This window comes from Ursus maritimus, unplaced genomic scaffold (genome assembly GCF_017311325.1).
Source record: "Ursus maritimus isolate PB19 unplaced genomic scaffold, ASM1731132v1 scaffold_32, whole genome shotgun sequence".
In the NCBI taxonomy this organism is placed as follows: domain Eukaryota; kingdom Metazoa; phylum Chordata; class Mammalia; order Carnivora; family Ursidae; genus Ursus; species Ursus maritimus.
Genome location: NW_024425786.1, coordinates 8701837 through 8718903, shown reverse-complemented (window position 1 = coordinate 8718903; position 17067 = coordinate 8701837). Strand labels below are relative to the sequence as shown.

Genomic DNA, 17067 nt, shown 5'->3' with positions numbered 1-17067 from the left:
CGCGCTCCCGCCCCACCCGGGCCAGGCCCATTTCTATACAAGGCCTGCTATCCCCAGCCTCCACCCCCGGCGAGTATGGTCGCAGGCGCGGAGGGGCGCATTCCCCCGCCCTGAGCTCAGCTGGCCGGAATGCGGCCGATAAATCAGAGATAACCCCAGGAGCGGAATAAAAGGCCGACGTTGCGGAGGGATCCAGGAGAGCGCCCGCGTGCCACGAAGAGGTGAGACGTGGCCTGGGACGCAGCGCAGCAGCCGCAGCGACAATCTCTTTCCCCACTTCTCTCCAGCGACATGGACCCCCAGACGGCGCTGCCCCGGGCCCTCCTGCTCCTCCTGTTCTTGCATCTGTCGCCACTAGGAGGTCGCTCCCACCCGCTGGGCAGCCCCAGCCCCGCCTTGGAACTGTCCGCAATGCAGGTGAGCACTGCAGCCTGCGTTAAGGCCGCTGTGGGTAGCAGCAGTTCACCGGGCCTTAGCTACTGTCCCAAGAGGTCTCAGTATCTCTTGGGAATTTGTGATAAGGGAATCAGAAAGTGACGAGATGGGTGCCAGGACTCCATACCCAAGGCGGTTGGTTCACTTGGGTGCCATTGAGTGCAGTTCTGCCCAGGTGCGGGTTCCTGACGCTCAGACTATCCTTACTTGTTGCAGGAGCTGCTGGACCGTCTGAGGGACACAGTTTCAGAGCTGCAGGCAGAGCAGATGGCCCTGGGACCCCTCCAGCAGGACCATAGCCCCACAGAAGCATGGGAGGCCAGGGAGAAACCTCCTGCAGGGGCCCTTGCGCCCAGTGACAATGTCCTCCAGGCCTTGAGAAGACTACGCAGCCCCAAGATGATGCGCAAGTCAGGGTGCTTTGGCCGGAGGCTGGACCGGATCGGCTCCCTCAGTGGCCTGGGCTGCAATGGTAAGCCCCCTCCCTGCCACACTTGGCTCACCCTCTCCCATTCCCGTGGGTTCCACCATTGGAACCACTTCTGGGTTTGTTGTCTCCAGGGACCACGCTCTGAGAAAAGGACACTTGGACATTACTCTCTCTTGCTGACAGTCCTTAGGGCCAAGGAGTGCTTTTCTGGAAATATTAAATGTGGATATCATTGTCCATGAATCCCTACCCCACCTTCTAGCCACCTCCTGCCTCTCTTACCAAAAGGGGCAGAATCACCTTAGGATGGAATCCAGTCATTGTCTGGAAGCCTTTCCTTGGAGCAGAAAGAGTCCTAAACATTTTCCTCCAGGTTTCCCCTAACATGTCTATAGCCAAAAAGGCGGAGGTTGGGATCACCAGGGAGAGGATGATTCCCAGTTTACAGATGAGGAGACTAACATCCAGAGAGAGGGATTATTCCCAAACCTCAAACATCCAGAGGGGCTGAGGATGGAGGGTGGTGGCAGGGATGGCCCCTGGGGCGGGGAAGCTCAGATCCTGCCTCAGTCTCCCACCTGATGCCATCATCACCCTTTCTCTCCTCCCACAGTGCTGAGAAGGTATTAAGTGGAAGTCCTGGCTGCAGACATCTGCATCTGATTCTTCAACAGCCCCTTGAGCCCCTTTGAAGCAATTCTTATTTATTTGTATTTATTTATTTATTTCGATCGTTTTATATAAGATGATTCTTACCTCCAAGCACAGATTTTCCATGGTGAAATAAAGTCAACATTATAGCTTCTTTTGAAACTGATTTGTCCCGGTGCACTAAAAGTAATACATCATTTAAAAAACAAGAACCAAAAAACCCAAACCCTTGTTTTCTTGAAGGTTCCAAAAGTGTCTTATTGGTGGGGCGGGGACATGGCATTGGAGCTGGTCAAGCAGGAGTAGGGGCGCCTTCCTCCTCTTGAAGGGTTTTTCATGCCCTGAAATGTCTATAAATACCTCAGGCACTCAAGACACTTTGAAGAAACTGCTTTTCATAGCTGGTAGTTGCTCCCTGGGAGTGGAAATGGGCCCTGATACATTCGTGCAACGAGGGTGTGTTGTCAGTGTTTGCTTACTTGTTTTCCCTCTGCCTGGAATTCTGCCATTGGAGGCGTTCTCCCTGGTGATGGCTGTTTCCAGGAGGTCTGAAATCTCAGAGATTAGGGGCAGCGTGTGTGTGTGTGTGTGTGTGTGTGTGTGTGCACGTGTGTGAGACCAGGGGAGTGGGGGGGGAGAAAGAGAGAGAGAGAGAGGGAAGGAGAGACACTGGCTTGTATACATCTCTAAATGGGGGAGAGCTCTTCATTCTGCCCCAAACCTCAGCTTCCAACCTTCAATTCCTGATGTCATCTTGGGAAGGCCTTTAAAACTCAGAGTTTAATGGCATTTTCATTTCCCAAGCCCAGAAGTTTGGAAGAGCCTGGCAAAAGGCCCAGCATTTTAGGGTGTCCCTCTTCCGGGGGCTCCACATCTTCACTTCCTCTCTGCTTCAGAGAGAGAAACCTCTCATGCTACTCCAGAAAAGGAGACAATCTCCTGAATCCTGCTGTGTTGCCTTATTCAGCAGGGAGTCCTATGGGGGTCACTGCCCTGTACTCTTTGGGCCCCCCCTTCCCATGCCTCCTGCATCCAGGCATCCCGGGCCAAACTCCCCTGCTTTTAGGCTTCCAGGCCTCAGCTGATGCAGTCCCTTTTGCCCAGAATGCCTTTTATGATCCTAGCTCTGCAGAAGGAACAGATCTATTCTTATCCCCATTTGATGGATGAGACAACCGAGACCCAAAGCCTCCTACCCGGCAGCATGTGGCCACGAATGCCAGCCCTGAGATGTGAGTAATGAGTGGCTTTCAAGCCTGTGCTCTCTCCCTGCGCTCCTGGCCTTGAACTTCACTCTCCCAACCTTTCTGCTGTTCTCAGCCAACATTTCTTCGAGGGAGGGGAACCACAAGTGGTATGGGCTTTGTGTTATTTCTCATTTCAACTCAGTGTGGGCTGGAGGTTGTGGATAGCCAATGACATCAGTTAAGGTTTTTTAAATGAGGTTTAGGAGTGAGTTCCTTTCTAATTAAACTGTGAGCCGTCTTTGCCTAGTGAGGACTCAATGTAGTGAACTTTGATAAGGGCCTCATTAGACACCAGGTACAGTTCTGTTCACTCGTATAGTCCTTGCAACAAATCTATGAAGAACTTTTATCCTTCATTTTAACAGAAGGGGAAACTGAGGCATAGGGAGGTGATGTAACTTGCTCAAGATCATGCAGTTAGCAAGTGACGGAGCCAGGGTTCAAGCCCACACAGTCTGGCTCAGCACCCAGACCCCTAACCACTGCACTACCCAGCCACTCCTAAGTCAGTGAATCAGGCTTGCTGGTGGGAGGGAAAATTGCCCTCCTAATGGCATCACTCAGTTCAACATTTGGTGCCACTGCCTGTTGGCAACCTCTCCCCTCTGCTCAGGCGATGAAGGCAGACCTCTCCCAGAGCAGCCACTCCCCACATCCAGCCAGCACTCCAGAATTCTTCCTGGTGAGTCTGGCTTGTCTCTATGTAGGGCTCAGGTGGTAGAGTCTATATGTAGGATACACCTGTTTCTTGGACCTTTTCCCCAAGCAAAAGCCTAGGAAAAAGGACCCCAGGTAGAACTGCAAGGGAGCCAAATGTGTCTGCTGGAGAATGGGCATGGGTAGCCTGGTGTACCCCACGGAGCCACATCTCATTGAGCTCCCCACGTGTTCCGTGTTTGTGGGAAGCATGGCACACATGCACTGTCTACAGATGCCCTTGAGACCCCGCCCTCCCTAACCTGTGACCCTAGCTCCTTCAAACGTTCCCCAACATAGCTATAGCCATGGCCTTAACCTCCCTGACTTCCCCATTATCAACGTCGTCCAATGAAGCTGCCAGACTATGTCTCTCCATAGATGTTCGTCGCTATAATCTTCCCAGAAGGATGGGTGAAAAAAGAGCTCAGGAGGCCTGACCCAAGGCCTCAGAGCTGGAGAGAATTTCAGTAGAGGGTGGATGAGCTTTGCTGGGTGCCAAGTGTGGAGGTTACGGAAGCCAGGACAGCAGTGGGGCTAAATGCTTTCTTTCATGGCACCGACTCTGCACCTGTGATATTCTCAAGGAATGCTGAGCCCTTCTCCATCCCTCTTATGGCAGCTTTGACCCTTCTAAGAATCTGTGGCAAGAAAAAAGAATGTATTTCTCCTCCTGCAGAGCCAGATCTAAACAAAATCACAAACTTGGCCGTCTTTGCTCATGTGGTAGCTCTCAGCCTTCCATCCCAGCCTCGGGAGGACTTTTCATGCACTCCCTTAGCTTTAACAATGAGTCCTGTTTCACTAGGTGACCCATTTCTCCCATCGGGTCAGGAGCCAGCCCCGTGCACCTGCCTGGATGTTCTGGAATATTTCTACAATCAAACTCCACACCTGCCCTGGGTCACTGGCTCCCATTCTCACATGGCTAGTCTCCTGCCTCTGCCTGCTTCTTTCCAGGGGCACTGCGCTTTTCTGCCCAGTGACTTTCTCTGGCAGCCAAAGTCCACTGGGCTCCACTCGGGGCAGGCAGGAAGTGCTGGGAAATTGACATCAACCAGGAGTCACACTCAACCAACATCTGGCAGTGGGTGGCACTTAAAGATTCCAGCACCCATGATTCAGGGGGCACGCATCTTACACCTGTTTTCAGAGTTCTCTGAAGGGAAGGGGGATTGAGCTCTGCTTGGCCCTGGTGGTCACTGACTTCCTTCTTTCCCTGATCACTTCCTCATTCTCCTGCCGATGTTTCTTGGGATTGTGTCCAAAGGAAACTACTTACGCTTAGATCCTTCTCTCAGGTTCAAGAGAACCTAAACTAAGACACTCCCAAATGATTAAAGCTTCTCCTGGGGCTCCACCTTCAATGATTAGAGCCCTTGGAATCTTCCTTGACTCCGTTCTCTGGCTGGACCACCCAGGCGGGCACGGTGTCCACTCCACCTTGTTCCTAGCCTCTCCTACACACAATCCTTTGCTTCCATTCCTAGTTTATGCCCTCACCACTCATGCTGACGTCTGCTCACCAGCTTTCTAACTGGCCTCTCCACTCCAGGCTCCCTCATCTGCTTTTTCCTGCATCAGGGGAGAGACCTGAACCTTCATGTTTTGGCTGGAGGGTGACTCCTCCTCCCCGTGAAGACCCCAGGGAGGGCAAGGAATGGTGGTGGGCACTCAGGTATGTACCTTGGAGGGGTGGGTGGGTAGGAGAGGGACTGAAGGCAAACTCATTGATTCAATCATTCAGAAAATTTTTTTCTAAAGTCAGGGTGTGTCATCTCTGGCTTGGCGCTGGAATAGCACAAGAGTGGAGTCCTGCAGCTGACAAGTGCACTGCCTCATACTTGGCTTGTGTCTCTGGCTTCCCAGAAAATGCAGCAATGTCTGCATCGCCTGCACCAGCAATAGCTGACGTGGTTCTCATAGTTGCCATCTGACCCCCCTCTCCACCTCCAGGTACCAGCAATCCCCATCCCCCAACAGGCAGGGTCAACTGGCAAGGAGAGATTGCCAAGGCAGTTGGTGAGTGGATGGAATCTCAGGTTTCCCCAAGTACTACCTGAAGGAGCTGGGTAATACAGCCCAGAAGGGAAGGGGAGTTCATGGCCTTGGGGCAGGGCTGGGGTGAGGGTGGGCTTGGCATTTGGACCAGTGAGAGACAGGAGTTAGAAAGGAGTCCACAGACAGTGTGTCTGTTATGGATTGAATTCTGTCTACCCAAAAAATATGTTGAAGTCCTAAACCCCGAGAGCCTCAGCATGTGACCTTATCGGGAAATAGGCTCATTGTAGATGGCATGAGTTAAGATGAGGTCAGACTGGAGTAAGGTGGGCTCCTAATCCAGTATGACTGGTGTCCTATACAAAGAGGAGAGAGAAACACAGAGAGGGAAGACAGGAATGTGACGACAGAGGCCGAGATTGAGGTGCTGTATCTACAAGGCAAGGAGGCCAACGAGTGCTGGCAGGTGCCAGAAGCCAGAGGAGGCAAGGAAGTCTCCCCCCTTACAGGGCTCAGAGGGAGCGTGGCCTCGCTGACACCTCGATTCCAGACTTCTGGAACTGTGAGATAATATCCTTCTGTTGCTTTAAGCCCCTCACTTTGTGGCTCTTTTTTAGAGCCGCCCTAGGGATCGAACACAGTACCCTCACCCTACTCTTTCCTCACAGACTACTGCAAGCTCTCTGGGGGTGTCCAGCATGACCCACCAACCACTAAGGTGTTTTTGCAAAGCTGTGGCCAGCTCGGGAGCATATCCCCTTCTGTTTGCTCTTCCTTTTCCCTTACCCTGTGGGGGGCAGCCTCTGAAGGGACCCCAATACCCCTATCTCCTTGTATCCATGCCTTTGGGATGCCACTTCCAAGACAAGGTTACAAAGAGTTTACATAATCTCTCTCTCGACCAGAGGAAGTCAGTTGCATTTCTCTGGAGAGGCCCACGTGGTGAGGAACTGACACCTCCAGCCAACGGTCATCAAGTTGCTGAGGTCTGTCAGTAGACACAGGAATGAACTTGAAAGCAGATCCTCTAGCCAAGCCTTGAGCTGCCTGAAGCCCCAGCCAACATTTAATTGTGGCATCCAAGAGCCCTGAGCAAGGGGCGCCCAGCTATGTAGAGCCAGATTCCTGACCCATGGAAACTATTCGGTAAAGGATGTGTGTTGTTTCAAGTTGCTAAGGTTTGGGGTCATTTGTTACACAGCCGTAGTTAAATAATACATTGTCTCATTTCTCTTTTCCCCCTCGCTCTTGCTTCCCCTGAACTGAACCCCTCTATAAAGCTTTAGCAACTGAACTTTTGCCTTGGGCCTTGTTTCCTAGGAAACCTGCCGCCAACTTCCAGGGCCAGGGACTTCCATGTTGTACCAAAGAAACAGAACATTATTTTCAAAGTCGGAAACAGCCATCCCTAAATGTGCGTCAGGGTCTTACTGATTTCTCCCAACTGGGACTTCTGCGTTAGACCATTTGTGTCTGAGAGAATCACACCACGGACACGATGGGTATCTCACATCAGTTTTGTGTTACACTTGTGTTACATTGCTGGGACCTCGCGGCTCCCGAAGCCACCCCCAGCATCCCCATGGAGGATCCTAAAACGGAAACTCTGAGATGGAAACAAGAGACGCCGCAGTTCTGGATTCTACCACCCATCTGCGATGCTCATTCCAACATATGACTAAGACAACTTCTTTCCAGTGATCAGGAAATAAAGGCTTTTGACTTTTTGGCTAGTGGGAGAGATGGGGGTGGGGGGTGGATCTGGTTTTCTGTGCCTTTTGCTTTTCTTCTGTCTCACTCCTCCAGGCTGGCTTCTAAACACTGCATTAAAGATCGACTCCTCCACACGCCGCCCCCTCCCCCCCTCCAGGTTGAGCAGGGACATGGATAGGAAAGGAAACTTTACACCAAGCCATTTTTTGTTTCAGGCACAAATCAAAGGCTTTGCTAGGATTGGGGTAATAAGTGTATTTGAGGTTCGTGTTCCTACTAAGCCTTGTCAGGGTGGGAGGTGATGTTGGGTCGATGTGAAGTCCTCTGGGCAGCAAAACTCAATATTCTTTTTCTTGCCGCTTTCCTTCCACAAACAAACACAAAACAAAACAAAAGAAAAAAAACCCGAAACCCAAACCAAACCAAACAAAACCCTCTGGCTCATAGAAGAAACTCAGTTGACACCAACACCCCGCTCAGGTTTCAGTCTGGAAGAGAAACAGTGACGTGAATAAAAGAAGCTGGGGAAAGTCCAAAATTCTCTTTCTGGACCCTTGAACAGCATTTCTGCTTCTCCTGGGACCACCGACAGACTTCAGAAGTGGCTCAGGACAGAGGGGCAGCACAGACCCTCCGGGGCTGAGCCACGGCCAAGGCCACCTGCCACGATGCCCTCCGGAAGTCGCCGCCCACATTAAAGGCCTGTCTGAAAGGGCATCTCCGGGAGACAGGCTGCGTGACGCACACAGCAAGGAGCATCGGGTCCCCCAGTGTGGCTGCTCACTGAATCCTCTTTGCTAATAATAACCCTGCCAACTGAGCGATTAAGCTGTGAGCACATTCCAGGGACTCGTCAGGATACGAGGGGTTTTGCCCCCAGAGCTCCAATTCAGGGTTGCACCCACTTTGGATTTCAAGTTGAGTTCGGCGGACCCAGATAAGGTTACTGGCGGGGGCTCCTCTCTCCTCCTGTCTTAGAATAAAATCACCCCGGATGCCTCTCGTGACCTCTGGCCACGTACCACCCAAACTTCCTGCCCTCCCGCTCTCCACCTGACCAGCCAGGGAGTGGGCGCAGCCAGGGAGAGGTTTGGTGAGGGCAGAGCTGGGCATTCCCCATGCATTTCCTGAGTCCCATGGGTACATCGAAACACTTCAGGTGTGTCAACAGGTCATGGGGCTTGGATGACCCTTTCCTTGAGGCAGTCCACACACACACACACACACACACACACACACACACACACACACACTTGCCAAGCACCAAAACTACAGCCCCCAGGAAAGGGGAAGGTGAAGGAGCTGCTCAGAGGCCACCCGCAAGAGTAGGGGCAGGGGTGTGTTCGATCAGGAACTGCACGGAAAGGGCTCGTAAGGGACCGTCACGCTAAGTGGCAGCAGCAGCATCTGTGGGATGGTTAGGAATATGGGCATCAGTGTCAGACCTGGGGTTCAAGTCCTGGCTCTGCTGCTTAGGAGCCCAGCGACCTTGGGCAAGCGATATAACCTCTGTCTCAGTTCTGCCCCTCTGTGAATGGGAGTGAAACCACCCACCTCGTGGGGGAGGTGATGACAGTTAGGTAATGCACACAGAGCTCTCGGTAGAGCATCTGGCACATTACAGCTGGTCAATAAAGGCAACCACAAGTACCATCCTGCAACTAGATAACATTTCACAACACGTTCACCCATCAGTCGCTCACCTGACAACCTGGAGAGGTGGGTAGAGCAGGTTTTTGCAAATGATGAAGTGTGTAACTTGGTTTGTTTGGGGCTGCAATGCAGGTCTCTTGATCCTTTGAATGCAATGGTTGCCCCCTAGTACATGCCGCGTCAAATAGCTGCTAATGTGGAGTGCGATGCTTAGCGTACGGGGGCCACGCGTTAAATGTGGACAGCCTTGCTGCCTGTTATTTCTTCCTGGGGCCCAGGAAAATGGAGGCCTCAGTGGCTCATCACTCCCCTGGCCTCACAGAAGTTACCTGGAAGGCGTTAAGGGAAACTGTGTGCCACAGTCTCTTACCCCCAACTCCATCAGCCAACTCTCCAAGGGAGCTTTCCCGGGAGGGTTGGGGGCATTAGAAGCTTCAAATTCAGAGTCTGAGTTTCTACAAACAACAAGGTGACAGAATGAAAATGTTGGCATCTCTAAGTACTCACCTCCCTCTACACCTCTAAGTACTTACCTCCCTCTACACCGCAGAAGGGAAGGAGGAGGAGCTTGGCAGAGGGATGGTTGTGTTCCCAAAACTTTCCTTGGTGTTTATGTCTGGGAGCTGAATTCTTGGGACATTCATCACATTTGGTTCCCGACTGACTTAATGCTCTAAAAAATAACTCTCTCTTCACCTGACTGCTGAGAGTGACTGCCAGGAGGGAGGGCAGCCCGGTTGGAGGGAGAGGTCTGCCCTCACGGGTGATGAGTCAGGTGTGAGGCCAGCTTGAGCATCTGGACTAATTTGTCCTGAGCCGCGGGCTGCCTGCCACTTCCTCCCCACCCGCCCTTATTTGGAGCCCCTGACAGCTGAGCTGAAAACCAACTGGGGGAGCTGGGCGCCGGCCAACCGTCACCCTCTGCCTCCCTGCATGGGTCCGGTTGCTGGGGAGAAAGAAGCCCCAGGCATCGCTGTAAGATAACCAAGGACTCTTTTTTGCTCTTCTCACACCTTTGAAGTGGGGACCTCTTGAGGCAAATCAACAAGAATGTGGCTCTTGCAGCTGAGGGTCCGGAGCTGTTGGGGCTGCTCAAGGTGGGGGGGGCGGTGGCAGGCTCTGCTGGACTGATAGCTTTAAAAGGCCATCTTCTGCTGGTCCTCATTCAGCTGCTTTATCGCTGCAAGTGACAGAATGGGGAGGGTTCCGTCTCTCTTGCGCTCTTGGAGAGCCGGGGGGCTATAAAAAGAGGAGACGCAGGGCAGCTGGGAGACAGAGGCGGACAGAGGCTGAGAGAGGGAAACAAGAGGACAGAGAGGCAACAAGCCCCAGGCCACTCCTTGAGCGACGCCAGCATGGACTCCCCCACCATCACCACAAGTTTCCTCCTCTTCCTGGCATTTCAACTCCTGGGGCAAATGGGAGCTAACCCTGCGTATGGCTCTGTGTCCAACGCAGACCTGATGGATTTCAAGGTAGGGCCAGGACAGGGGCCACAGTGTGGGACCAGGGGGCTTTGTGACACTGTGCCAGTGAGTGAGACCTCTCCCTTTCCCTGTGTGTTCCTTTTGTAAAGAATTTGCTGGACCACTTGGAGGACAAGATGCCTTTAGAAGATGAGGTCGTGCCGCCACAAGTACTAAGTGAGCAGAATGAGGAAGCTGGGGCGGCTCTCAGCCCCCTCCCTGAGGTGCCTCCCTGGACGGGGGAGGTCAACCCAGCCCAGAGAGATGGGGGTGCCCTTGGGCGGGGCCCCTGGGATGCCTCCGATAGATCTGCCCTCCTGAAAAGCAAGCTGAGGGCACTGCTTGCTGCCCCTCGGAGCCTGCGGAGGTCCAGCTGCTTCGGAGGCAGGATGGACAGGATTGGAGCCCAGAGTGGACTGGGCTGCAACAGCTTCCGGGTAAGAGGAGCTGGGAATGGATACGGGATGGGGAGGAAGGAAGCTGTGGTTTCACTGAGACTCAAACCTTGTCAAAGAACACCACCAGGGCATGCCTCCTGAAGTAAAGAGACCAGAGTAGGAGTTTACTCCCTTTGAAATGTTTGCCTTAACTTGGGCAAGTGACGTCATCCTTAGCTACAGGCTGGCAAGGAAATGCTAAGGAAAAAGAAAACCTCACTGCCACAAGCATTGGGAACTTAAAATGTTCATGGGGCCAAGTCCCCTTCATTGTGCTGATTAGGAATTCATGTTGCTCCCCAGAACTGTCAGATCCCAAAGGATTAAATGATAATGACCAGGATTGGGGTGCCTGGGTGGCTCAGTCAGTGGAGTGTCCGACTCTTGGTTTCAGCTCAGGTCATGATCTCATAGGTCGTGGAATCGAGCCCCATGTTGAGTTCCACACTCAGTGGGGAGTTTGCTTGAGATTCTCTCCCTGTGTCCCTTCCCCCCACTCACCTGTGCATGTGCATACCTGCTCGATCTCACTCAAGATAAATCAATCAATAAATCTTAAAAAAGAAGGAAGGAAGGAAGGAAGGAAGGAAGGAAGGAAGCAAAGAAAGAAAGAAAGAAAGAAAGAAAGAAAGAAGAAAAGAAAATGACCACGGTTGACTTGTGACTTCTAAGGAGCAAATTGTGCCCCAGTTCATGAAACGCCTAGCGTTGTCAGGCCAGAGTGGGGGCTGGTGGGAGGTGAGCACAGTCCTGTGAAATTGACTTTTCCAATAGGGCCAGGTCACCAAGCCAAATTTGTCTCTGTTCTCTTTGTAGTACCGAAGATAATGGCCAGGGAGGAAAAGGCGGGCCAGGCCCTGGGCAGATTTCAAGAGACCCTCATCCCTTGGGGTCTCTCACTCAACTTTGTCCCATCTCATTGCTATCAAGTTGAGCCGTGAAGAGCACCGTATTCAAGCTGCAGCCTCTTGTCAACGTTCCTCACATTTTATGCTGAATGTAGATAAAGTGGTTTAACTGTGGCTTCCCTACCTCTCCCATCCCATGCATTAAATTTTAGGATAGACACCTGTTACTGAAAGCGGTTTGAAACTGAATAAACTTCAGCACCATGGACAGAAGCCAAAGGCTTGGTTGGTGTGATTTCTTTCTTTTCCCAGCCTGATAACCTGGTTTCCCTTTTCTCAGAGAGAAGGCTGTTTCTTTCTTCTTCCTTTTAAACATAATAAGATTTATTTTGGGCTGCAGTTTTGGGTTCACAGCCAAATCAAGCAGAAAGCACAGTGATTTCCCGTAGACTCCCTGCCTGCACAGATGCAGAGCCTCCCTCACCAGCAACGTGCCCCCACCCCAAGCGCTGCGCTGCCGTGTTACAGACGATGAGGCTGCACTGACACATTGTTACCGCCCAGAGTCCACAGTTGATATTAGCGGCGGCCTTGGTGTTGCACATTCTGTGGGTTTGGACAAATTCTTTCTCCTTTTATTCCCTCCCCACCTCTCACCCCCAACTTTTTCTTGGTGGAGGGTGGGATTCAAATTGCAGTTCACAATCTCTTCCCTCACTCCGGCCTCATCACAGATCCCAAAAACGCCCCAGCAGACGGAAAGGGCATTTATTTTTCAGCTTTGCTCCCATTCAAGGCATTTACTTATTGAAAAAAACAAACAAACATCTGGGCTTTTTTCCGGGTGGCAATCTAATGTAGCTTGTACTCCATAGACAATTTTGTACACCAAGTATTTTTTCATTTATAAAGTGAGGGCACTAACAAAATTTTCTCTGATACATTTTGAGAGTTAGTGACTGTAGTTGAGTGAACTGCACTTTGAAGTTTAGAGAAGAGTAGGCACAGTATTTGGGTTTAAAAGCTGAGCAAAGCGAAGAAAGAGACATTTGCTTTGTTGACAAACTGCACATTTAGGTGCCCTTTGGGTCCTTAGACATAATTAAAATTAGCCACCAGCTTTCTCTAAATTTCTCTAATTTTGGTCCTACGTGTTTAGACTTGGGGGGGGGGTCAGCGCTGGAGAAGATGCCATTTCTTTATACCTGCTTCTGAAAACCAGAGAATACCAGGCACCAAGTTTACCCACAACAGGGAGCCATGCTTGAATCTACATAGCCCCCTCTCCACGTCAGAATCTATGACATTCCTCCAACCCCCCTTCCCCTCTGGCCACCTACACCTTCACTTCTCTGGCCTTTATTTACCCTGTCCCTTCCTCTTGTAATGCCATTTATCCAGTGCTCCCAAGAACATTCTACACATTCAAGGCTCATGGAGAATGTTGCTTCGTCCCTGAAGCCTTCCCCGATACCACGTGCCTGGTAAAAACTGAGCTCTGCACCGCCAGCATTTTGTGTTTAACTATTATAATACAACACAATTTGCCTTGGTAGGTAGTCATGTCTCTGTCTCTGGATTGTAAACTCCTTGAAGGTCAATGCCTGTTCAGCACCACTGCAGCACGTGGCATAATCCATGCTCTATAATGTCAGCCCAATTGTCTTGGTCTTGTACAGGAATTAGGAAAAGGGGGAACGAAGTAGTCATTCACTCTTTGCAAGGGGAGGGGGAGGCCAGAAGTGAGTTGATGGTTAGGGAGTGGAGTGGGGGAAAGACCTCTAATCTAACCACTTCCAACAAAAATCTTCTTCATGTGCACTTTGAACACAGAAGGGTGGAAAACCAAGAAGCAGAGAAGGACTAATAAGGACGGGAGCAGAGACAGGAAAAAGTGTCTGTCCAAACTTGGCTCCTGAGGTCCGGGGAGTGGGAGCTGCTAGGTGGGCAGTGTGGGGAACTGGGCAGACTCCCAAGGGGTCACTGTGACACGGTGGGTCTTCCCCAAACGAAACAGTGCTGAATTCACAGAAAGTGTCCCTGGAGCTCAGTAAACCTGGGGACAGGTGGAGGGGACAGCACTGACGGACACAGTTCCTAGTGCTGGTGGAATGGCAACTTGAGGCGGATCAACCGGAGACCAAGAAAATCCTGTTTCTGGCAAAACAGAGAGCAGCGACGGACGGCAGCAGAAGGCAGCCCCGAATGTCTACAGCCTCAGCACCGATTGTACTTCTGGTTGGACACTGGGGAACCTGTTACAGGGGCAAATTCTTAAACATGCACTGTCGGAATACACATGGATCCTGTCTGCTACTGTGGGTAGTGGCAGCTGAGAAAATAGGTAGGTTTTTACAGGAGGAAAGCATCGGTAAACAAGATTGCACGGCGTTGATTTGAAGGGACAGAAGACTGGGAACTTTATGATTTTTGCTAAGGACTCGGTAGCAAGTGGATCCCTGGGAATGAAGTCTTGCTGGCAAAGCTTTAGAAGGAGACCTCTTGAGACCGTAAATCTATTCTCTGGCTTTGTGATTTTTACATAGTAGAAAGAGTAAAATGAAAACCACATTATCACTCTACAGCAAGCACCGTGGAGACAAGAGGTTAAAGGAGACAGATGAAGACATTTTATTCTGACATGTTACGGTTACAATGAGAACTTCCAAGTTCCAAAAGTTCAAATAAAAATATAATTTTACAAATTAAAAAAAACACAATGTATGTACACAACAGAATTAGCTAGTATTACTATCTAAACCAACAGTGCGAACAGAAAGAAGGAAGCCTGCCACGGTTGGGAGCCGTGGGTAATACTGCACATCGATGCTACGGGGCCTGGGACGGTGCCTCTGGCCTTTCCAGAGGCTTTCTTTCTGACAGCTGTGTCAGTACACAATTTTGCATCAGAAATGTCCTACAGTTGGTTGGGTCAAGCAAGCAAGCGTCCATCCCAGCCAGGAACCGTTCATTAAACAAGGTCATGAGCAAATCCTTCCCAAGTGCCAAGGTCCCACAATTGGGAGGGACTCTGGCTCCCTACCTGCCCGGCTCCTCAGCTGGGGAACGTGAACCATCCAGTGGGAGACAGCAGGCACACAGAAAACCGTCTCTAGCCAGCCGCAGAGCCCCCTGTGGCTTGTGTGTGTGGACGTACCGTTACCACCAAGGGGCAAAGGGGCTGATAATAGGTGGGATGTGGACAACGTGGGTTTCCAACTATCAGAGGAGTGAGGCTTCCAGTTATTTGTTACAAGTGGGGCAGTGGTTGTCTTTGGGCTTATCTGGTAAGGGCAGACACCCACGGAGGACAAGAAGCAATGTGCCTTTCCAGAGGGGCCTGAGTTTGGGACCTCGCGGCCGTGCAGTCAGTTCATGCGGAGGGAGGCGTGTGCGTTCTGTCAGCTACCTCTGGGCTATTCCAGTGGGAACGAAGGGGGGACTGGATGTGCATGAGGGATAAATTCCCAACACATTCACCCGGGACGGCCTTGAGCCAGGCAGCTGGTGACCCCAGAGCCCTGGAGGCCAGAGGATCCCCCCGCAGGACCTTAGTTCTGCCAATTTCACTGACGAATGGGAAGAGGGGATTCATCAGCTTCTGTGATGGGCAGTCCTGACGTTCTCCTGACTTGGGCAGCCGGTTTCCCTCTTCATAAAAGGAAGAAATAACGTGGCCAAGCTCTGAATGCTGCCTTAAAATAAAGTGGCAGTGGGCCGAACACCACCGTCTTTAGAAGGGCTTGCCTTTCTGGTCCTTGTGGTTTCCCTACTACTTATTGGGGGTCCCATCCACATTTCACAGGTCAAATGCATCCAAGGAAGCTGAAACATTTAGAAGTCAGAGTATTTTTGGTCAAAAAGATAAGAAAATGGGAAGGATGGAGTGCGGGTGGGGGGCACAGACAGATGGGAAAGATGGTGAGGCAGCCCCCTCACTTAGGGGAGCAGAGCGGGCTGAGCACAGGACCTGAGCCGGCCACGCTGAGAAAGGCGCCCACCCCCAGGCTGCATGGCAGTCCTGGCAACGGGAGTCAGCCCCAGGCAGAGGGCGAGCTCTGGGGCAACTGCCACAGTTTACACACAAAAAAACCCAACACAAACTTGTATGCAAATGAAAGGCATCTTGAGTCCCCAAGCATGTCTGTCACAGGGCTGCAGGAGACAGGCCGAGGGTGTCGATGCAAGCAGGGGGCAAGCACAGAGGTTGAGAGGAAAGTGAAGTGCAAATACCCGACACCAAGTGTTCACTTTGGGGGCCTGGTCAGAGAGGGGCCCCCCAGCCTGGAGAGACATGCCGTCACGGAGAGACAGAGAGGCTTCCTTCCCAGAGTTCTTGCTCAGGCCTTGGGGCACGTGCTGGCAGGTGTCCCTCCCCCCCAGCACAGTTTCCATGTCCGGGTCCCTCAGTGGACTGGCGACAGCTAGCAGCAGGGGTGTGTGTGTGTGTGTGTGCGTGTGTGTGTGTGAGACAGGGGTGTGACGGGCACAGGCCCTCCTCCTGGAATAAGCCATCTGCTCTGTCTGAACCCGGCCTCTCGGCCACAGGACATTCCTGCAGGGCTCACTCGTTCAAGACTGGCTTCTATCTGTCTCAGAGGTAACAGTACCATTCCCCAGAGTTGGGCTAAGCAGTTTTATCATGGGGTGCCCTGCTTTTAGCTAACTGGGGGGGGGTGCAGAGGGGGGAGACACCTGGGCTGTGGCTGCCTCACCAGGAAGACAGTGTAAGAACTCACAGGAAGTCAGTAACTCGGTGCTGAGGGGAGGGACGAGGGACGGACCACGGAGTCACCAGGAGAGAAGCCGAAATGCTAAAAGCTAGGGCGGCAGTTAAGTCGGACAGTCTCGTCAGACTTCACCCTCCGGGACGACCCATGGGACTTGTGCTTCTGGGAGGGCGGCGCTTCTGAGGTGGCCGTGACCACGGGGGCGGGCCCAGGGCAGCAGCCCCCCCAGGAGGCCGTGTTCCCCTTCAAATGAACTGGTGCGCCTGTCAAGAGTCCCAACGCAGGAAGCCCCCCTGGAACACGGGTAAGCTCCATGCCTCAGTCCCTCAATTTGGTAACTCACTTAATTTTGCAACTGGCCTTCACCCCAGCGCTTGCCTTGGCCAAAGCCCCTCCCGTTACAGTTTAAGGCAACAGCTGGGTTCCCTAGGAAAGTGGCAGGAGGCAGCAGGAAAACTGCTCTGGGTGTCACTCCCCGGTGGCTGAGGCCTGATGCTCCCTCTGGTCCTGGCACGTGTGGGGTGGAGGGACCTGGGGCAGGGGCCCATGCTGGACGGCAGGAGAGCGGGGAGCAGGAAACGGGAAGATACTTGCTGAGAAAGTCAGACAAGCCCAGGCTCTCGCACGCAGTTGGACACCATCCCCAGGATCGCTGACTGGCGAGGTGTTCGATGATTGGCGGCTTTCCGAGCGAGTGGGTGAGTGGGAATCTTCCGTGTCCTGGAACAGCCCCAGCTGCCCCCCCCCCCCCCCCCCCCCC

At 52.3% G+C, this 17067-nt stretch overlaps 2 protein-coding genes across 2 annotated transcripts; both read left to right on the top strand.

Annotated features, from left to right (window-relative positions):
* Nucleotides 1-291: 291 nt before the first annotated feature.
* Nucleotides 292-6088, top strand: NPPB (natriuretic peptide B). The gene is made up of 4 exons (XM_008694937.1): nt 292-417; nt 652-907; nt 5416-5481; nt 6078-6088. The coding sequence occupies exons 1-4, from the start codon at nt 292-294 to the stop codon at nt 6086-6088; spliced, it is 459 nt and encodes a 152-aa protein (XP_008693159.1).
* A 4093-nt stretch (nt 6089-10181) lies between these two features.
* On the top strand, nt 10182-11557 carry NPPA (natriuretic peptide A). Its single transcript, XM_008694938.1, has 3 exons — nt 10182-10301; nt 10403-10729; nt 11546-11557. The coding sequence occupies exons 1-3, from the start codon at nt 10182-10184 to the stop codon at nt 11555-11557; spliced, it is 459 nt and encodes a 152-aa protein (XP_008693160.1).
* The last annotated feature ends 5510 nt before the right edge of the window (nt 11558-17067 follow it).

What these genes read in the sequence shown, in the direction of transcription:
- NPPB (XM_008694937.1), top strand. Translation starts at nt 292, where the DNA reads ATGGACCCCCAGACGGCGCTGCCCCGGGCCCTCCTGCTCCTCCTGTTC. An exon ending in TGGAACTGTCCGCAATGCAG is followed by an intron (nt 418 to 651) that starts GTGAGCACTGCA and finishes TACTTGTTGCAG; the next exon opens with GAGCTGCTGGACCGTCTGAG. An exon ending in CAGTGGCCTGGGCTGCAATG is followed by an intron (nt 908 to 5,415) that starts GTAAGCCCCCTC and finishes CTCCACCTCCAG; the next exon opens with GTACCAGCAATCCCCATCCC.
- NPPA (XM_008694938.1), top strand. Translation starts at nt 10,182, where the DNA reads ATGGACTCCCCCACCATCACCACAAGTTTCCTCCTCTTCCTGGCATTT. An exon ending in CAGACCTGATGGATTTCAAG is followed by an intron (nt 10,302 to 10,402) that starts GTAGGGCCAGGA and finishes CCTTTTGTAAAG; the next exon opens with AATTTGCTGGACCACTTGGA.